At 35.2% G+C, this 23,116-nt stretch overlaps 2 protein-coding genes across 4 annotated transcripts in view; both read left to right on the forward strand.

Moving 5' to 3' along the window:
- The window catches only part of LOC145669041 (chloride intracellular channel exl-1-like), a 36,959-nt gene extending 15,833 nt beyond the window's left edge, over nucleotides 1-21,126 (forward strand). The window contains exons 1-2 of one of the 2 annotated variants that reach the window (XM_081737393.1): nucleotides 9,196-9,387; nucleotides 14,301-21,126. In XM_081737393.1, the coding sequence (XP_081593519.1) occupies nucleotides 14,371-15,126 (756 nt within the window). In that variant the 5' untranslated portion in view covers nucleotides 9,196-9,387; nucleotides 14,301-14,370 and the 3' untranslated portion in view covers nucleotides 15,127-21,126. Of the gene's footprint in view, nucleotides 1-9,195; nucleotides 9,388-14,300 lie in introns of those variants that run through there. The other variant, XM_081737394.1, reaches the window with a different exon arrangement.
- LOC145669042 (transcription initiation factor TFIID subunit 10-like) overlaps nucleotides 1-23,116 on the forward strand; it is a 59,477-nt gene that overhangs the window by 14,876 nt on the left and 21,485 nt on the right. The window lies entirely within an intron of this gene.

Here is a 23,116-nt window from a genome sequence, read left to right on the forward strand (position 1 = left end):
TCCTATTTTCTAAGTCTTCTATATTTTACCTTCAAGATAACTCGTGTAGTCTTGTAGTTCACCGATTCCCTTTCACATTCTTTCGAACTTGCCATCAATGTTTTCCAGTCTGTCCACTAGTCTAACCACAGTATCGTTTAATCGTTTCACTTCTGACACAACACTATCATTCGAATTACGCAAAGCACCGAGCATATCTATATTCTCTGCTATATCAGATTTATGTGAATTAGGGGGTCCTGGGTTCTCCTCTATTCCTGAAATCAATAGTATAGCAAGAACCACAAGCCCATACACGTAGTACGCTTTGTTCGATTTTGAGATACTACCCACACCTGGGTTACTACACAGTATTTTCTTCCCAGCATTTCCAAACAAGCCAATTCTGGCCCTCCACACACCAATTGATACTCCGATGTCACACTTCACTGAGCACCGGAGCGTTAAACCAACACGTCTTCTCTCAACTCTTGACCGGAAATTCCTTTAGTTCAATTCTGGTTGCCAATGTGCTTTCTTACAATAGATTTTACGTTTCAAGAACCTTTTCACTGTCTAATTGCCGTATTGTGTGTTAAAAAAAAAAAAAAAGTTTTAATTTACTAGCGCATGGAGAAAGACAGTTTATTATTTGTTTGTTCTAAGACGCGAGTATGACTAAAAACAAAGGGAATGTAGTCGCATTGATTTTCATTCCAGACTATCTGAAATTTAAATTTTGAATCCCTTTGAGCAAAGTTATATCATTAAATCCTAGCTCGAGGCAAGTACTACTACCTATGTTGAAAAATTAATTTCAAACTATTCATCCCTTTCACCATGATGTGGTCAGAAACAGGCAACGTCGTTTAAATGTGAATAAAAAAATATAGAAAATGTTCTTCCCTTAGAACGGAAATTTTCAAAAATAGGAAAAACCGTATTTTTATTGAGGAGTTTATATACCGAGATTTATCTAACTTGAGATGCTGCATTTTGAACCTCTTCTAACTCCATTACGATGCGTCCTTCAATCAAAGTAGCATATTAAAAACCCAGCGAAAGGTAGGTTCTCGCTATCTTCCATAATTCATTCCAATCTGCTCAGTCATTACCCATAATGCAGTCACAAACAATAGATAACATCGCTTTCAACGTGAAGAAAGGAATGATTGAAAATCCCCCTTACAACAACAATTCTCGAAAACACTGGGGCGGGTCCGTTTTCTTTTAATGAGGAGTTCGTATACAACTTAATTCGATTTTGAACTTCTGCTCCATTCCTTAAGATACACATTTTAATCCAGTATCACGATAAAACTCAGTTCCGAAGTACGTGCTAACTGCATCTAAAAATTCATTCCAAGCGGTTTAGCCGTTTCCTATAATGCGACTACAAACAAGATCGTTTTCATTTTTATATAATAGATTACAGTTAAACGCTGTTACAAGTTAGATCGAGCCAAACAAAATTCTTTATACATAATTTCAAACTTTTTGTTGTTGTTGTTGTTGTTGTTAATAATAATGTTAATGATATTCTGTTCTGGTGATAATGTTATCCCAAACATCCAAACATCACTATGTTGAGCCATGCTTCATCTAAAATTGTGAAATGTATTTGAGACTTCTTTTATTAGAACAAAAAATCCGAATCTGACTACTGAAAAAGATAATCTTATCAAAGATTGAAGTAACAATATTACTAACTTTATAATAAAAATCAAATAAGAAATATACATATTAGAACTCTTTTATTTCTTATATTTTACATTACCAGCTTTTCTTCAAAAACCTTTCTTGATGCAAAAAGTCACAAATTTGGATAAAACATGTATTGAACAACAGTGAACTTTGAAGTGCATTTTCAAGAAACGTCGATTTTCTTTCTGCGTGGATTGGCAAATCTACTGTAAGAACCCTCTTAATGAAGAATTTATGATTTTGAGTATCTGTACGTTAAAAACAAATTAGATACTAGGTGGAGTTCTCACTTTACGGTCTTAAACAGGTACCGTATAATTTTAGTGATTTTTGAGTAAGAATCTTTTAAGACATTCACTGTAGTGAGTTGGTAATACATTCTGTATTTATTAGTTCAAAATAATTACATTATTTCCACTGAAATGATGACATGAACTTGTTTTTCTAATCCTGATGAAGGACAATGAAGGAACTTGCTCGAAATATCAACCATCTTAGGAATATTTACAAGTTCAGTAATTTTAATTATTGTTGAAATTGCGATTGTTCTATTCAGTTAGCTGTCTAAGTACAGATCTTAGATTCTTAAAACTTGTAGCTTTTCTGACATATTCTGTGTGTTTTTATCTTCGACTTGCTGTTCTAAAGTTTCTTTTAAAAATGTTGCAGTCCGTGTAATTCCACGATAGTCTATTTTTTCTTATTATTCTATTTCTTGAAGATCGATAGAGTTTGTCTTCTTCAATCTTCCAGTATTTTCCTGAGTCTCCAAACATATTTCATTACTTTGTAGAGCCAGTATATACTAACTGGACCTGCCGCTTGTATAACATTAGTCAACATGATTTTTGCCACATGACAAAGTAAGCAGAGTAAAATCAATTTTATGTATTATTGACGAATATGGACATGAAAATATTCCAGCAATCTCTATTTTGTTGTGAAACCCATTTCATATTGGGTGTTTAGTTGAAGAAAAATATGTCAAAGGTAATCAAAAAAGTTCCTGCTGTTGTAGAGCAGTAATAAACAAAGAACAATACAATAGACGGTACCTATCTTTAGGTTTCGAAGTTATCTCCGTAAGCATCCAACACCTTCTGCCAACGTTCTTGCAGCTGCACAATACCGTGGTGAAAAAACTCAACGGTCGTGGAAGCATACAAGTTAGTGAGTGAATTCTGCAGGTCTAACTCATTTGCGAAGGATTTCGCACAGAGGTAGTTGTCGAGGGAATAAGACAGGTAGTAATCTTTTCGCTATGGTTCGATCAATATGATACATGTCACAGTTTTCCCAGCTAAGTTGCTTAAGGGTCTCCCGAGTCCTCTTCACCACATGTGACTTGGCATTGTCATACAGGACCAGCACACCCTTGCGATTCACCAATGTCCGCTCCTTCTGCCGCAATGTACGGTGCACCATTTGCATCTGCTGAGAGGAGAGGTCAGCATGATGATCTGACCAGGTGGAAGGAGCTCGTAATGCACCACTTGCCGACAATTCCACCATTCAGAGAGCATATCTTTCGTGGGTGCAGACGTGGTTTTGAGGAAACAGGGTCACGTGGCGACAACCAATGTCTTGTACGCTTGGGAGTGTCATAGAGGACCAATAACCAAACGATCAAAGATGGGTGTGTTCAGGTGCCGAGTGAGCAAGGATAAACAGACTCACTCATTGTTTCTTGTCTGCCGCGTTTTATTTATTCTAATCAGCTTGGTAACGGGAATTGGCTAAGAGGGTGTTTTATTGTGAAAACTTCATATTTTAGTTTTTGACAAGCTAACAGTTTTCAGTACGTTAGTGTAGCTTTTCTTCTTCGCTATGAAGAGATCTGTTTCCTCTTTTTAAATTTGAAAACAATTTTTGTTACGTGAAAAGTGTGAAAAATTAGTGTCGGTCTTTAACAGAAACATTAAAACAAACTTATCGCCGCTATTTTTGATCTCGTGTCTATGATAAAGAGAAAGTGAGTGGTCCTCATATATTCTGCACAACCTGTTACTCTAATCTTAAGTAGATGAATGGCGAGAAAGTTCGAATTATGACTCTCGTTGTGCCTGGCCAACTAGTCAACCAGAAGACTGTTATTTCTGTGGAAGTGGACACCGCAATGCCAACACCATCTGGTGAAGACGAATGGTCATCCATCTTTTTTGTTGCCTGATTCGGCACTGCTTGACTTCTTTGCTGACCTTACCAGAAGTGGTATGCAAGTGTGACTAGAGCGTTGTCATTATTTAAAATTAATTATCTCAATAGTGGTCTCCAAGTGATCCTTTAAAAAAGAAGAATGTTTGAACACTTGTGCATATTATATAGTACCAAGAGGACGCACTCACACCCTATACTGCGGGCACGGTGGCTCAATGGTAAAGCGCTTACCCCTGGTGCGTGGTATCCGTGGTTTTTCTCGGGATACTCCGTTTCCTTTCACTTTCACACTTCACCAACTCTTCCATCATCATTCTCTTGCTTTAATCATCGTCTCTTTTAGTATAAAGAGCATAAATTTTCATTTTTTTCTCACACACACTATACAATTTGGGTCACAATGTAAGTTGTAAATTCCATTGTCTGGATACTTTGTTACCCTAATTTAGAACTGATTTTATTGCTGCTATAATGCTGTGCATAACGCAAATTTAAAATTAGGAGCGATTCATGAATTTAATCTATTTATGCTAATTCTCATAATGAACAAACTTTCATAATAAAACAATAACCATATTAAGAATTCATAGGAAAATAAATCGACTTTAAAATACGAACAAATGAAGCTAGAATCATGGGTATTTCACCAATAGTCTCAGAAAAGTGTATTCTAGACCTCTAAGTTATGGTTTTAGATCAAGAACGTAATATTTCTATATTAATTTTTGTCGAAGCAGTTTTGCATTTATTATACTGGCAACGCCGAGAGTACTGAGGTCATACACGCCAGTTCGGTTTACGCCAACTATAAGTGTGTCACGAGGAGAAGTGTGTAAGGCGATCACGGCGTACAGAACATATGGCAAAACGACATAGGTGAACAAAGGTTAAGCCTCAGTGACAGGAATGGAAGAGGACTGCCACCAACAACCGTAGAGAAAGCGCGTCGAACAGTCCGACGAGAGTGCACAAACTGAACATTTGTTGTCCAACAACGCTTTAACGCAATTTCAGTGGTACCGCAAGCAGTCAAAATAGACGCCTGATGGTTGAAAACTCGTAATATTGTACTATAGACCATTTTCCTACAACAAGTGATGTTTATGTATGGCAGAAGACACCAAAGGAGCTTATGCTTGCAACTGTCTTCTTCTTACCGTGAAACTGTGATGCCGCAGTTCTCTGGTGTTCCGTAGGTTCTGTAAAATTAAGCTAACAGGACACATTACTGCCAATGGTTATGTGGACATTTCAGGTGACCGCCTGCATCCAGTGGTTCAAATGTTGTTTCCAAGATGACATTGCACCAGTTTACACAACTCGAGCTGTTGTTGAGGCCTACTGTAATAAAAATCGGCATGAATTACAGCTTCCAAGTACCGCATAAGTGTCGGCACTGTCTTGATGTTTTAAATTTTTCTTTAGAATTGATTTTGTTTTAATGAACTGCCTAGGTTGTGTAAATTCTGCTTAGACACGAGATTTAGAATTAGCTGCAGTAATTGAGAGCGTCTAAATGTGTGACTATTAGCTGTGTTGGCGTCTTTGGTTCTGGTTTTCCCATGGCTACGGAGTGTAGATCGAGATGTCCCTTTAACCAATACCTGCACATTATTTCCTTCAGTCTCTCTACTCAAAGAATGAGATGGATTTTCTCTAGCGTATAGGACGTATCAGAAGTCCGGGTCCATTAGCCAACTCCGTTATAAATAAAGATAAAGAAAAGTTGGAAGACAGGGAAGTTATTTGAAATAGGTGGTTTTCAGTCTAAAGTGGTAGAATTTTTAAAGTCGTACCGTTTGGACACCACACTGATAAGGCGCACCATGTTAAATGAAGAAGTAGCGGTACCAATTCAGTAGGCTGTTCCCTTGGGATCTCACCATACCAACAGATCGTGAAGTGTTGTAGGTTAACTCACACAGCGTTGTACACGTTCGCCGTGTCATTTCGTTGAATGTCTTTAGGTCCTGTTCGAACAGCCTGGTGAACTGGAAGCGTTGCTTTTTCGCTTAACATAAAGCAACGTACCACTGTGAAGCCCAAACGGATGGTGTGATTGGAAAGATTCTAGCTTTTTAGATTGGAAATCACCTGTTTCAAACAACTTTTCTCTCTCCATTTTTCCATATCTTTACACATAGCTTGGGTTGCCATATTTCAAAGAAGAGAATCCGGACCAGTGGTCGAAGTGAGATGGTATGCCATACCGCCTCTTATTTTTCAATGATGAAGGCATACCGTCTTGGTTTTTTAGTGATCATGACATACCGTCACTAGAAAGTAGATGCTAAATACCTTTAATAAATGAATTTTTGTACACAGTAATTGACGAATAACATTGCACGTAAAAAGATTTTATTTCTTATGTAGAAATAATTTGTAAGTTGACAACACCGACATTTTTGGTATCTTTTTCTTATCTTTTGTTTACACTAAAATACAAATGGTGAATAAGCAACGTTTTATTATAAAATAATAAAATATTAATTGTGACAGTTTCGGATATTTAACATATCCTTCTTCAGATACCATCGAAAATAAATTAAGATTTTTCATTTATTTTCGATAGTGTCTGAAGAAGGATACGTTAGGTATCCGAAACTGTCACAATTGAATCGGTGAGTGGAAGGAGAAGAACATTCCAAAAATAAAGGATAACATTCCACGATAACAATTTCAGTATAACTAAATATCCAATCCCATTATGATACGTTTTTGGAATTTTGGGAAATAAAAGGTCTTAACATACGCTACAAATCTCCCATACAAATATTTTTATATAAGCAATGGCATTTCCGGTAAGCAATTTTACTTTTTGTTTTTCAAAAGTAACGTGTTGGAGAATGTTCTCCTTTTTCCACTCACTGATTCAATTATTTTTTAAATAACAAACGTTGCTTTGCTCAGCATTTGTATTTTAGTGTAAGTTATTGAATATAGCAAAGCTACTATGAATCAGATAGTTTTTTGTTTTCAAAATTAGGTCTTCAAAGAAGTTCATCTAGTTTATATTTTGATGTGCCATATTAAACTCTTTCTTTCTCTGTGTGTGTGTCTTCTTGCCTTAATGCATATCAGTGTCATATTTTGGGCATGGGCGAATTTAGGGGTTGTTTGCTGTGGAGACGGATCTTCCGAGAGTTTGGAATACCCTTCAGTCGTGTAGGGGGTCCGGCAGTTTTCCCTGCAGGAAACTGTCAATATAAGACCTCGATTTTTGAACATTTTCGTGTATAGGGCAAATTCTCTATAATACAACATAAGGGGATATTGTTTTTAAAAAAGTCAGAAACTGGTTGTCGGGGAAGCAATGTCTGTTCCTTTTCCCCCACAACTACAGAAAAGCTCTTCAATGGTCTTGAGTCATTATGTAAATAGAAATGCAATCTTTAGGCAACACACCCTCATTATACTTCAACATTTAGATAGACGATATGTCGAATCAAAATCGTAATAAAACATACCGCCTCTGCTTTCTTTCCATTTCGAACGCTGTCCGGGACGCTAGTAAATTTCGAGAATTTTTGAAATGCTTAAAATAAAAAGAAGTGTTATGTACTAATTTACTTTCTTCCATTAGATAGAGTTGTCCAGGTATTACGTAATTATATTTTTAATCATTTTAGTAGACCTTCTCCTTATTTAAGCAAATGTAAGCAGATTATTTACTCCTTCCTCCTCCTAAAAAAACTTTTTTTTTTTTTTTAAATATTATTATTATTTCTCAGATCTGTTATGTTTCATGGCTTTCAGAGTCTGTTTTAGCTCATTCAAGGTATGATGTTTCCTTTTACACGTTTTGATTCACTGGCAATATGTTCTGATGGCGTTTGTTATCTTCAAAGAACTTCTTTCGTTGAATTTTTACTTTATTTCTATTAAGAGAATAATTATATACCAAATACTGTGAAAAAAGCAAACTATAATATTCCCTTCCTTACTTCTTCGCTGAAGTCTGGGACATCTAAGCGTTCCGGGAAATATTTTCGGGATGCAGATCTCGATTCCGTGATGGTCCAGAATTTTCCGCGATAAATGACAATCTTACTCATAGCGGAGTAAGGCTAAGGCCCCGGACTTTTGATACACCCTGTATTGTTTCTAGATCTTAAAAGTAAGAACTAGACGGTATTCAAGCGGTTGGTGCGCGTGAGACAAGGTTTGTTTCCCGGTTAGAGCTTTGTCCATTAGTCTATAGTAGATGGCCAATTTTGAATGCAGTGCGGCCCAGAAGAAACTAAGAACCGTAATTGTGGTTCATTTTCCATTTTCTTTAATCTCCCCCCCTCCCCAACACTGCCTCTCTGTGGCGTCAGTTTGCTGAATGTGCGTAAGTCGTACATTTTCTAAATTTTCCGATATCCTGTTTCTTCATGTGTATAGGCCGATTAGGAACTATTTGAAATTACGTTTTTCTGAGAATTGGCCTGTTACACAATGGCAATACCTTTCGCAATAGCCTTCGTAACCGTATAAAATATTGTCAGTTCAAAGCCTCAATTCAGGTATACTGTAATAGTCAACTACACTCTACTTGTTACGTACGGAGGGGCCGCGGTGGCTCAGTGGTAGAGCGTTCACCTCTGGTGCTTGGGGTCCCGGGTTCGATCCCAGCCCCGCCAAGTGAACTTTGTGGTGGACAAACACCGTGTGCGTGGGTTTTCTCGGGGTTCTCCCGTTTCCTCCCACTTTCTTCATTCCACCATTTCATTCATCACTCATCATCACCGTCTCCTTTAGCCTAACCGGCATAACCGTGGGACGTAAAACTTAAAGATTTCATTTCATTTTTTTTTTTTTTTTTTTGTTACGTACGGAGTAAAAGGAAGGAACAAATCTTAGTTGCTGATTTTTATTATTATTTATTCGCGGATCAGATGAAACTTACTAGCGGGCCACCATTTGATCATCGTTGGTCTAAAGGAATATACTCAACTACGGAGCGTAAGAACCCAAGAAGAGTTATAAATTGTCTCCCGTCTTTCCTTTCTGGATTAGTAGACCAGGATTCATTGCTTCTTAATACTAGTACCTTCTGTTGCATGACAATTTCGACCCAACATCAAAAATTGTGTCTTCACTGAGAATCGAACCCGGGAACAGGATTTGCAAAGCTCTTCATGAACCATTTGGCTTTATGGAGCAGCAGCTAAATAAATCGATTTGCAAAAATGGCTTGTTTCTGTTTATTAAGAATATATCCATTGTGTACACTGTAGGTAGGTAGTGCAAAACGTTTAGAAAGCACCGTCAAGATATGAACTCGCGGTCGCCCACAGGATATCCACTTTTGTGGGACTCTATCGTTCTGTATATCTTATGATGTTCCGCGCGGAATAAGGCTTGCTTGTTTCTCGGCACGAATAGAAGAGAGTTCTCCTTTCATGTGTTCCTTGTCGTGTGCTATTTTTGGATCGTGTACAGTGAAAATAGCTCGAGAGAATCCTCGCGTCGGAAAGTGAAGTTAACAGGAGATTGGACAGTTGTTGGACTTGTTTTCTGGTGATAGACGATGTGCGAATCCTCTCGTTGCTTGTGACATTGGTATGACATTTATTTCAGGGCAAGGCTACGAGTGTTTGTACTTCGGGAGTGATTTTGCCAAACTTTTTAAGTAGTGTGTAGCGAAATGTTACCTCCCATTTTCGTATATTTTCGTCATGCAAAAAGGGACTGAAAAAAAAAAAAAAAAAAAGAGTGCTACTTCAGGGTATCCAACATAATTACATTCTAAAATCAGGAGTTCGATTCCGTGCGTTGGTTTGTGACTGTAGTTTAGTCTTTTTGTTTTATTGGAATCTCTGGCAGGATATTAGGATGGCGTCTTGTAGGTCTAAAACTACGTCTATTCAATCACTTTATATGCTCGCCCCCATCAGTAGAGAATGCCATCTTCAAACGAGGACAGTCGCATCGATTCTCCCACCACTATACAATATACAGAAATAAAATTTTGTCAAGTAGGTCATAATAATTTAAACGTCCAATGCATGTAGAGATGGAAGACTATCAGGACGTGTGATTTATCTGACATGTGTGATTTCGTCAAAAAAAAAAAAAAAAATACATGGGATTAAATGAAACCGAATTTGCAGGAGACATTGTGACTCCGTGATAAAACTTATCTCTGGTGCATGGGGTCCTTCGTTCGATCCCTGGCCAAGTTAGTTTGTGGTAGACAACATCGTATTCCTGGGTTTTCTCGGAGTATCTCCGTTTCCTTCCACATTCTCATTACATCATTCACTTGCGTTAATCATCCGTCTCCCTTAGCTCAAAAGAACGTTAAAGTGAAAGGTTTCATTCCATTTCTTTGTGGAGTCTGTTTGAAGCATGGATATTTGCACGTATCAGGTGTCGAACCCGCAACCATCCGTAGAGATAACTGTCTTATTTTAGTGATTACTTGTTCGCAATATTGCACTCTGAGTGTGCGTTAGTTTCGTCAGAGCAGTGACGGAGGAAATATGCTTTGACTAGGCATGGAAGACGGTGTTAGAAAGTTAATTTCTAACGGACTAATCCAGTAGAATTGTTACGCGACTCATTTGGAATTTTAATTATTTTTCTTTTGCCCCTTCGTTGCCAAGCGTGGTCCTTAGTTAGATTCCCCGTAATGGTGCTAAGACCCTGATAAAAACAAGAGTGATTGTTGGGATACCATTTAAGCAATAGGTGCTGTTTCATATATCCTGAGGGCGGTCGGTGGTAAAGGACGTTGAATTCCACTAGTGTAATGATTTGTTCGTACGAAGAACGATAGAGTTTCAAATAATTACTTAACGATACAACAGGATGTAGATTTTATTTGTGAAGAATGTTTTTCGTACTGCCAAGCATCTGCTGGAGCTTCTTCCTGCGTACCTTCCGAAGATTCTCTGCTACATTAAATTCAAGGTGATTAGAATTCCCTCTGATTTTAGTTCTTTAATGGTTTTTATGTAACGGAAGATTTTTACCATTAAGAATCACATTTAGCGTATAAACTGTTACTAACAACATGTTTTTTTTTTCTTTACGCAAGAATAAAGCATAACCAATTGTTTATTTGTACAGCGGAAAACTTCTTAGTATTCTTTGCTTCTTAAGGGCCTGACATACTAAATTTGCCAATGTTTTTCATAAGTGAAAGTTGTAATAATAGTTTTAACTTACAGTTATTAAAATTAAATAATAATGTTATTTAAAAGTAGTTCAAAGGATTCGAAAATATTATGATACGTAATCAAATCCAGTTGAGTTCGTTCTTCTAGTCGCTGCCTTAACTTAGATTTTGGGGGAATTGTTGTTATGACAACTCTGTAATTTCTATGGATCGCAACACTGAAAATTCTTCAGACCCATATTTTCTGTTGTAGAATAACATTATCTATGATTGTTGTAAGTTGCATTTCATTATCTGCTTTCATTTATGAATAAACAAGCAAAAGAAAAATGGTAAATTTTGTATTATTTTTAGTAAGAACACGTGTCAGTGAGCATTTTGTTACTGCAAGACACTTAATGCGAAGACGAATTATTTCACATGAAGTTTATAGAATTCAGAGAGAATTCTAAACACTCTTCATTTCATGTAACAACGAATCCTTGTAATATGCACAGTAGAGGGAGCAAGTTGGTACTCTGATACAGTACGCAGGAATACGTTCCACCGAATGCTTGAATATTTAACTCTTTACATGCTTACACCCTGAACCAGAATATTTATGGTACGCTAGTGTGATTAAAGATATAATTGTGCGTTCCATCCCAGACATCGGGGCTCAATTAGCAGTTCTTGTTTATAGCATGTTTCATTTACAAATTGCATATACGATATGCTATTTTCTGTCTTCGCAGACTGTTCAGCAAGATATTAAGCATGTAATTAAACTTGTGTATTTGTTAAATTGAATACCTGATTACAAGAAACTTGAAAACTTTTGTTTTTCCCTATCTTTGTTAAGTTCCGAATTTTCAAAAGGCATCACCAATAGATACAGGAGGGTGTAAAAGGATTTGAGATCCAAATACCAGACGGTGTAGAAGAATGAAATAAAACGAACTGTACTAAGTTCTCCATCGAGTAATTTTGCTGTCGAAAAAATATTTGCATTCTAAGGCAGTGGTTCCCAGCCGGTTTTAGAATTTGAAAATGATGAGGTATTTAATACTTAGTCAGATTGTATCAATCAGTGCCTCGTAACTACTGCATAAACTTGACATTCTTATGCTATTAGAATTTATACATTGTATTTATAATTAACACCAAGTACATTGCGTAAAGTATGTCGTTAGTCATAAAAAGTTGGGAACTAGTATTCTGAGGAAAAGGCAACGTTATGTAATGAATCTAATTAAACCTTGTTTTACTATATTAATGAAAGGATGGAACAACCGATTTGAACTTATTTCTACACACCACAATCCCTTGTAGGTGCGAATTCAATAACTTACAAAGAGTGAAAAAGTGATCGGACTGGACTAGAACTCGAACGCGAGATCTCCTGCACATCGTGCCGATGTGTTAACGACTACACCATCCAGCCCACTTCCCAGAACAACCAAACACACTCCCACTCCTGCACTCCTGGCTGTTCTGGGAAGTGGACTGGATGGTGTAGTCGTTAACACATCGGCACGATGTGCAGGAGATCTCGCGTTCGAGTTCCAGTCCAGTCAGATCACTTTTTCACTCTTTGTAACTTGTCTTCTTCTATTTAATTAAAAAGGCACCTGATTTTTTTAAATTTGAACTCGATATTTGAGGAATATAATAACCGTTTCATTATATTGTATATAGAATCCATAACGTATTTATATATTCCCTATAGTGGATTTTAATTTAATTTAAATTACTAAACGTGTGTCTTCGTACTGACATTGTTTTATATACCCCGGAGGATTACATTGGAGAGCTGCAGTAAGCTTTAAATTAGCTTCCGAAAAAATATCTCTTTTTAATCTATCACTTATGGATATCTTCTCTATTTAGTAGTTCCTGGACATAGTTATATCATTTGTGAAATATATATAAGCGGTAACCATTCAGTCCTTTCTTTTACTGCTTTGTCGTTGAGAATGAAATACATTACATTTCGAAAATTCGGAAATGTGTATTTACAAAGATAGGAGAGCATATAAGTTATCGTGTTTCTAGTATATTTGTTGTGTGTGTAATTCTAAATTAATATAAAACCATTAGTAACAGGGTTATCATCAATTAGTGTGAGATTTAGTACAGCAAAGCTATGTTGGTGACAAAGGAAGGTTTATTTGTATGCCTCAATTCTTCTTTGTGTTTTTGTCGACATGTGAAATCACGTTCATCGCACCTATGTAAGATGTGGATTTGCACTGATTGAAAACAGCATCCTACTGAAGCTTATAGCTTTAATTGTAAAGGTGTGCCATCAGTTGTTCAACCCTAAACCACAAATGAAGTATGTTTAAAAAGTAAGATGCAGTGACATTCTTCCAAGCATCTGCCGGCTGTTGTTGTTTGATTAAATAATTGTGCTAATCACGCAGAATAATAATTTTACTTTCGCAATTTTATTCTCAATAGACTCTTTCATATGCTTTCCAGCTCTAAAGTAGCTGTTTTTAGCGCACTATATCTATTGATATCGCTCATGATATTAACAAAACTGCAGAACGGAAAGTTAATTGCTTAATTTAGGAATAATGGCTTTTGTCATTCTGATGACTGCCGTAACATAATCTCGATTTAAAAATAAGTAAATACAGTGGTTGCTTACTAAAAATATCCTTTGGGGATAGAAACAACATTGTTTTAGAAAGTCGCCTTTAATCATTAAGCGAGATTGTGCTTTTAATTAGGAAAATGCTAGGAAAGGTGCAACTCATACAGCGGTTGCTATTCGCAAGATAATCGGAATAAATTAGACATTTTTAGGGGAAGCTGCTGAATTATGTGCCATTGTGGTACGATTACACACTAAGCATTGTAGTGTTAAAGACTTATGATGTGAAAGTAGCAAAAACGTTCATTGAAATTGGATACATTGGAAGCTAGTAGAATATATTAAACTTGAAAGGTTTCTGAAACAAATTCATTACAAGAACTATTATATATCATAAAACCAATTTCTTGTAATTCACAACTTTAAAACTTCATTAAGTAAATGTTATAGTTCAACCATTGCTGTGTGAATACAGTTCTTATTGTACACATACTGTCCAAAAGTTAATGCTGCGATTGGTTCAGCAAATGCCAAGTCAAAGTTCTACTTGTAACCTTAAATTACTCGTTTGCCGATTGTTTCCTATACATCAAAGAAAAGGAAATTCACTGCTATATTAAGCTATAAAATTGCGGAGTGTTATGGGTTGCTACGGCTGTTGGACACTTTTTAATCCTTTGAAATGCACGCTAGCTTTTCCCCTGGCATTGTGCATGTGTTTCTAATACTAAGGATAAACAGAGTTCCTCACTTCATTTTCTTTTCCTACAGGATGATGACGAGGGAACAAGAATATGGTATAAAAATATCACCATGTAAAATCTGAACTGTAAATCTTATAATGGGATCAGAGAAAGGTGATTTGACGCTGTATGTGAAGGCGGGTCGTGATGAAAAGCGCCTGGGTGCATGTCCACTCTCACATCGGGTGCTGATGGTGGCAGAGCTCAAATCAGCTGCTGGAGTTGGAGTCAAATTTCGCGTCGTTCCCGTAAACGTGGCGAGGCCTCCGGAAGAATTTCGGCGCATTGGCCTTAGACGCGTTCCCGCCCTTTCCCACCGAAATGAAACTGCCGACTCAGCTGATGACATTGTGGCGTATCTGGATGACCACTTCCCCGGTGGCTCTCTCTCGTACGACCACCCAGAGGCTGAGAATGTCTGTCGCGACTTCTTTTCTCGCTTCTGCTTCTACCTCCGCGCGGTCGCCCGTGATTCTAGTCACCTGGAATCGGAACTCCGACGAATGAGTGATTTCCTCATCAACCAGGATCACGTATTCCTAACGGGCCCTCGCTTGACTCATCTCGACTGTGAAGTGCTGCCGAAATTACATCAGGTTCGTGTCGCATGTTCCAGACTCAAGAATTACTCTATTCCTACCAGCTTCACAGGGCTTTGGAGGTACCTCCATGCAGCCTATTCAGAACCTTCATTCACAAGCACCTGCCCTTCTGACCAGGAGATCCTTCTGCATTGGTTGGATAAGCCTGAAACACCAAAGCTACCTCCCGATCAAATATCTCAGCTCATTCGGGAAGTACCTCGCTTCTCATTCGATGTGCCAGCACATGCCGTTCCCATTCGCATTGAATAGTTGCCTAATAAATACGTGTGTGATTTTATTTGAAGAAATAAATGATGAACTGAACACATTAGTAAAGATGTGCTGCAGTGGTCAGATACTACGAACAGTCATTAATGTTAGATTTTTTGTTTCGTGTGCAACCTTCATTTATCTAGTTTTACACTAGTCTATATTCAGGAATAGTATCTTTCCTGGCTGCATAATTGCCATTTGTAGTAAAATAATGTTCGTTGTTGTAGAAAATTCTTTGATATAAAAGTTTTATTTATATAATAGTATTTATATTGTTGTGTGTAAATATTTATTGATATAACCCATATGATCTTACGAAATCCATGGAGTGGACTGTGATGTGATTAACAATTGTAGAATACTCAATAACATATCAGCAAACCACAAGTTAATATATTGTTAACTCTCTAACTAAAAATTACTCTTCTGTATTTTTGAGAGAGAGAAAGGATCCCCAATAACCATTTAACCATACGTGAATTGTTCTGAAAATTAGTCGGCTGTAAACAAATCGCAGGCACAGTTTTTCGTTCTTGTGAGATTCATTCTATTTAAAATTTAAAATTGTTAAAGTTTTCTCAGATTTGTATTTGTTCAATCCAATCTTGTGTGCTAATTAGAGAAACCAATAGATTATGTTGAGTAATATACGGAGTGGTAGTTGCTTCATTTCTTTTGTGATTCTACTGAGATATCAAATACAAAACAGTAGATTTGTATAACGAACATAATGAGTTTGAAGAATATATATTTCATATTTATGTATATGTTAAAATAATAATATTCAAACATTTAACATTTATTAATACAAGGTTATCTTTGTTATCAATAATTAGCAAGATTTTATATTTTGTGAAACTAGATGCCAATGACAGATTAAGTGGGTTAAGTGTTTACAAGATAGTCATTTATCTGTTTATTCAAATATTAATGAAATATCTTATTTTTAAACCAGTTTCTGTATGTGTAAAAATATATAAAGCTCACTTTTAAAAAATTCTGAATATTTGTGGTGCTTTTAGAAAAATGAAAATCTAAATATCTGTGGTAGGAGAGTTAATGGTTTTATCCCTGTACAAGATGCTTAGATGGCTGTTAAAAAACATCTCACTCATCGTAACTTCCAGTTCTCAAATAATCCTTACACTTCCAAGCTCTTTACTCTTGTCTGGAGTCTTGGTTTCGGAAGAAAAACTACGAGTTAAAGAAAAAAATCAAGAAGGGAACGGATTTACCGGAGAAAGAAAGTGTAAAAGCGTCGTATCGTGTGTGGCAGCAGAAGTTAACCGGCGACCACAACATTCACACGATGTTCTGTTTCTGCTCTCTTCTTCTCAGATGAGTCCGTTGCTTTTTTACATCCTTGTTATTTCTTAATTGTAATTTAACGCTTCTGGAGATTGCTGAAAAAAAGTACAAGGATTATTCAAGAGCTGGTACTTTGAGTTAGAAATTATTTGTTATAATATTCCTGAGTCTGCTTCCATACCAACTGAAGCATTTACAAAGCTTATAAAGTATTGTGTATGTGTGTGCAATACTTATAGCAAATGCAAATATTGTTCTTGTATTTCTAAAATTAGCTGTTGAACTTATCAACCAATCAGTTTATATTTTATTTTTTCCTTTCACATAAAACATTTCAGATAAATGGTTGCTGTGACACTGTTACAAAACTAATTAAAATGTGATTATGGCAAACATAGAAGAATCGTATGCTTAATGGGAACAGTCAGCGGCAAAAGTAATAATGGTTAAATGAAACACTAATACGAACAATATAATGTAAATATATATTATTGCATGAAACAAAATACGGAAATAGTTTAAAATATCAAGAGTTTTTAAATTGGTGCTAAAATTGTCTTTGAATTATTTTATTTATTTATTTTAACAATTTTAAATTCATATGATTGAGACGTAGAGCTCGGATTTTCAAATGAAAGCGTATAACTATTGACTTGGTAACGTGGAGTATCTTCTAGTACGGTACGCTACAGAACTCTCAACAATTGGTGCTTTAAGTGCATGTATATTTTGTATTTGTATTTTTTTTATTTTCCACATTGTAGCATTGCAGTTCGCACAGTTTAATACAAAGCTGAAACACTTCTTTACTTTAGGTACCTTACAGGTTTCTAAACAGCGCTATCTTTATATATATATATAGAGAGAGATTGGGAATTAATAGATGAACGTCCAGCTGAGAAACTTTTCACTTTCCGTACCAGAAGCTTAATCAATGCATCGAAAAGCAAACAAAGGGTTGAGACAAGAATTGTTAACAACTGTAGTAATATGTTTAGTTTTGAATTTGGAACAGTGGGATGCTTCTGAAATAAATTAAATTTATTGTGTTAGATGTCAGGTGTCATGTTTAAAAACCCGACAACGTTGCACAATTGAAGACTCTGAATATCCGAGCTCTAATGATAAACTAATAAGTGTTCTAGCGTCTTGATATAATATAAAATCACATTTTATGTGTAACCTCTGTTTGTAAAAATATATGTGTACAGGGTTTTCACACAGAAACAAGCTAAGAGGTCTATATAAAGGGAAGTCGAAATTAGCTCAGTTGTGAGCTATTTTGGAAACCACATAGCAACATCAGCTTTACACGAAATGTGTAAAACAACTGATCTTTGTCTAGTCAATAGTGTGTTATTCAAAGTCAGAAATGCTGCACAAGGAATTTTTACTCGAAGGATTTCTCAACAGTTCTGTGGAGAACTTGTGTAGTATTCTTAAGGCCCTAAGTTGGATATTGTTATTTAGTATACGTATGATTTTCTCTAAATTTTAAACACTGCTTCATGGAAAACCTATAATTGTTATGCAGTGGAGTCTCAATAGTTCGTTTTCCTGCAAAGCTGTAACTCAGAAACGAAGAAAGTTAAGACTTTCCTTCATACAGACTTCTTTTAAAAACTAGAATCATCTCCCAGAATGTTGTAAAAGCTTTTGATATGCTGTTTTGAGAAAAGTATTGTAAACTAAAATGACACTGAATGAAAGACGTTGTAGATACAAGTGTTGGTAATAACCTCAATTTTTTTTTTTTTAAACTCCCGTACAAAGCATAAGGAGTAATGAATACATCTTCTCGATTGTGATAGAATATTCTTGTAAATTGAAAAGCGCAACAAAGACCTCCGAATCTATATTTTTGTATAGAGTTTGTATATGATGGACAACTGTATTCTTTTATTTTTTGAATAACGTCCTGTTAGGAGTAAAGTAACTATGTGATACGTAATGAGTAATACCGGTTGTTACAGTTAACTCGTAGAGATAAAATAATACAAGTATTTATTTTTATAGATCATTGAGTCACAAACTTGTAGACATATTTCATCCTAGAGTTAGCATAATATTAAAAGACATCTATATTGTTACAACAAAGAAGCTGTATTCCTATACGCATAATAGCAATCATACCTCTTAATATAAAGTGAGTTACATGTATTTTTATGTTTAACGCACTGTAATTTAAATGTAAAAACGTGGTGATGCTCATTTCTAAGAATGAAATGTAGTGAATTGTTTACCTTCGAATCGCGTAATTTTAACAAAGGATCGCAGAACAAATTCTCAATTATCTGATGCAAGGACATGAGGACAGCAGTATATTTAAAATACATACCGGTATATGGAATCTACACACTGACCATGTTGTGTGGAATAATATACTTCTATTTTACCATTCCCGCCATCAAAATATCTATATATTAACTATTTAGTATTTACAGAACAGTAATAAGTCATTCACATTAATGACAACTAATTAGGTAATGCATTAAGTGTTTACGTCATCCACGAATCAATCCCAGTGCAGTTGAATAAAGTTTCATATTCATTTTGTGATGTTTTTGCATACAAATTAGAATTGAATGCATGCTTGAACTGTGGAATTTGTAGCCTTGCCTTCGTTGTAATGTATGTGTAGTTACTGATGCTGTAACGTATGATCAATAGGGCGTCGTTAGGTGCTTGCATTCATTGAATTTACTGACTTCGGTTATAATTGTTCATAACACACGTATCCAGGGTGTCTATCGGCCACGTAAGTCACGAAAGTCATGAAGAAGTCACGAAATCAGAAAACGGTCTTGAAAGTCAAGAAATTTAGCTTTTGGGTCACGATTTTTTATCTGTAAAAATATAAGCACAGACTGGAAAATTTTCTTCTATAAAATGTCAAAATTCACCACAAAAAATGCCTTTATGATGGACTTTAGAAGCTACTGAATCGCAAGCAAAGTATTGTATCGCATGCATGAAAATTCGGCCTAATTTGCGCCCGAATTCGCTCTTGAGAATGTTAGGAAATTTTATGGTTTGGTAAAGAAAAGGTCGCGAAAAAGTCACGAAATTTCATTTTGGAATTTTAGTAGACACCCTGGTATCCAATGTAAGGAAAATATTTAAATTTTGAACAGTAAGTGCAGATAATGGTAATTTTCCTGCACTTTTTCTTTCTTTCTGCGAAGTTTGCTCAAAGTATACCATCGCTATTTGTTAATGATGTTCTAGATTTTTACTTAGAAGTTAAAATTGGGTTACCTAAGTGACATCATCCACTATATTTTTATTTATTTATTTATTTATTTATTTGGACATTGTTAAAGCAGAACTTTTATAATTAATACAATTATATTCTCTTTAAAAGAAATAAAATAGTCGAATATTTGTATACTTCTGTCTAGCGTATTTTGATCTATTCGTAAAATGCTAACCAATAGCGTGCGGCTGCTTCTTTAAAACATAAGGAAATAAAGTGTGAAGTGCTATGAAACAGAGTGGTAAGACCTTATTTTCGGATGAAAAATGTACTTTGATTATACGTCGTATTATGACGTTATAACGTTGTATTGACATATTGTTCAGCTGAAAGTTATAATGGCAAACTAAGCCCATCCTCCTGTTTCATGGCACTTTCTGTGTTCCGCTTAACTGTGAATTTCATTTCTTTTACTGGTTATTATGACAACTTAAAATCGCAGATAGAAAAAAAACTGTTATGATGGGTTCGTTTGTTTCTCAATTTAGAGTACAAATTATTTAAAATCTTTTATTTATTTATTTATGAATAATTTATCGTTGCACTCTAGTCATTAAAGAAAAGACTTGTTATACTCATGTGTAGCATATTTCATGAGTTTACTTAGTCGATATTTTCTTCTTTATATTGTTAATGTAGTATATTATTGAAAATTTCTGCCATATATATTAATGTATCACCTTTTTTTGTAAATGAATATGAAACCATTGGATGTTTATTTAGGCACAGAAAGTAGTAACAGCAGTCGACATGTAACCTTTCACCAATTGCTAATTTTGTGGATTTTATTTTTTATATTAAAACTTCATATTAAACCCTCTACTCAGCTTGCAATATGAAAAATAATATAGAATAAGGAAGGAGTGTGTGTGACTGAAGTAAACAGTGTCCACCAATCTCCGTAATATTCCCGTAAGGGACACATATTCTGTTATTTTACTTTTTAGGTGTTCTTATGTTGAGAGTACTTGGTGAATTTTTGGTGAACTATGCTGACACCTTCTGAGTTTCTTGGGCTAGGCTATTCTAGGCTATTTTTACAATTATAATGACTGCCATTCTTTTCTTTCTCTTCAAGAATAGAAGCTCTAAAGTAAAAATGTAGAAAGTTGTACAAACTATACAAAAAATTAAGTATTTTTCTTTGTATTAATTTTGGTGGTTCAAGTGTGTCCACCAGATGGATTAACAGTAAACAATAAGCATAGTTAGTGGGGGAAGGGTTATTGATGAAAACCCCAGAGAAGATTGAAATAATTTAATATAACACTTTTTTTTTTGGGGGGGGGGGAGGCTACAAGGTTAGTACTTAATTTTAATTTAAAATATGCATCCTGTGGCGTGCAATAGCTAGTAGTAGGATTTGGTAAATTTGGGTTACTTCTGTGGATTGACTCTTGGCATTTTATAATAAATATCTTTATTCTAGATACTAGTAAATAATTGAAGGTTCTGTTTCCTTGTATGCTATCAGAGATCCCTACAAAAAGATTCTAATGCAATCCGAGAAGGAGAGTGATATTTAATTGATTGTTAACTCTTTAGAGTAGGATATTTATTGTAGAATTTAAGGCCCATTCCCTCCAGACAAGTAACTAAAAGCTACCAGATTGCAATCCATTTCTAGCGAAATATTCTGAAGGAAGTGGGTGTACAGTTCACCGAAAATTTAAAAAAAAAAAATAAATAAAAAAAATAAAAAAAATAAAAAAATAAAAAACCTTCCCACTATAATTGTAAAAATATACACCTTTTAGCTCTTTCATAACTAAATGATGTACTTCGATTTATTTTATGAGAAATCTGCATTTCGTTCCCGGGGAGTGTATGTAGTGCAAATTTCATGTAAAATTAAAGTTGCATGTCTCATAATAGACGCGGTTCTGAGACGAAACGTTAAAATTCCAACCAAGTATGCTAAAACTTTACATAATTGCTAATTACGCTTAATAATACAGAGGAAATTAAATTACAATATAACTGTGACTGATGATGATAATTATTATTATTAAAGTGCATCAAAAATATTCATTTTCTGCGGATAATCAAGAAGTTTGGCGTTCAGAGTTTCAGTTCAAAATATATATACGAGGAGCAGTCAAAATGTTCCGGGAATTTTGTTGTAGCTCTTTATTATTACAATATAAGTACACATTTGCTCCACCGCTCCTGCCATTGCTAGAGACACTGACGAAAGTCCTCTTTTGGTATCTTAAAAAGTTGAGCAGTCGCGTTGGTTTTGATCTCTTCTGCCGTGCGAAACGGGTACTAGTGCTGTTTCCTTAAAGCACTGTCACCGTAAACAGTTTTTAAGGCTGTCCAACGACACTTCCCCATTTTTCACATAAACTTGTTTTTTCGCGTTGCTCGAACTGCGACATTGTTCTAACTGATCACTCCTCCGTTCAGCTACGCTGCTCAATGTACTGCCTGCTATGTCCTGTTCACATTTGTCAAATTCAAAATTAGGTAACCTAAGAACTGCACTGTACAAGATTCATTATGACTGGATCACTAATACTGAAACTATAACATCGTTCTGGAAACTGACTGCCCCTCGTATATCAAGGCAACAACCTATTTACTATTTTTTGGAGTTATGTATTTGTTATATCTTGTTTAAATGTAATTCCAAGTTAAGACCCAATTTGATAGTTTTATCCTCTAATTAGGTGCTGTGGCAAATATTGTTTTTGATAAGTACTGTTAATGTTTCATAATCTACTGTTCTGGTTAGACATTTAGTACGCATTTTCAAAACCTGTTTTAGCAATTGGTGAAAGATTAATTTGTGAAATAAATAAAGTAACTGTGTTATATATTTTATTTATTTATTTATTTATTTATTTTATGAACCTATTAAGAATACAATGTAGTTGCAGTGTTTAATGTAAAACTTGTTGCTTAAGTTTTTTTTTTTTTTTTTTTTTTAACGCAAACGAAGCTTTCAAGTGATTGTCCATACTTTATCAAATGTTTATGTTATTTCCATACTGTTTACTATGCAGCGACCAGTGGAAAATATTTTTTATATAACATTATCTCATTTGGTTGCCAGAAATTACGTATAAATTGATTTAATACTGTAATATAAGACATCTCTCTGGCCAGTTGTTAATATATAATTTTCGCATTAAGCAGTGAGATAATTTTGTTACCAAAGGATATTGCCATGATTACTTGCTATAGCAGATTTATTATTTATAAATATATTTATGCATGCTTGTGCCAGTAAACGTTTTTTTTTAATCACTTATTGATTATTTATTAATAAAGACCATATATGTATTTGTAGCTAATATGATGGAACGCAGCAATAAAGCTATTTATTAATTCTGAATAAGGTCTTGTTATTATTCTGCTAGTTCTGTTGTGTTTTACGTGAATGTTATATGAGCCCATCTTCACACACTACTGTGGAAA

This window comes from Thermobia domestica, chromosome 13 (assembly GCF_964235325.1).
Source record: "Thermobia domestica chromosome 13, izTheDome1.hap1.1, whole genome shotgun sequence".
Taxonomy (NCBI): domain Eukaryota; kingdom Metazoa; phylum Arthropoda; class Insecta; order Zygentoma; family Lepismatidae; genus Thermobia; species Thermobia domestica.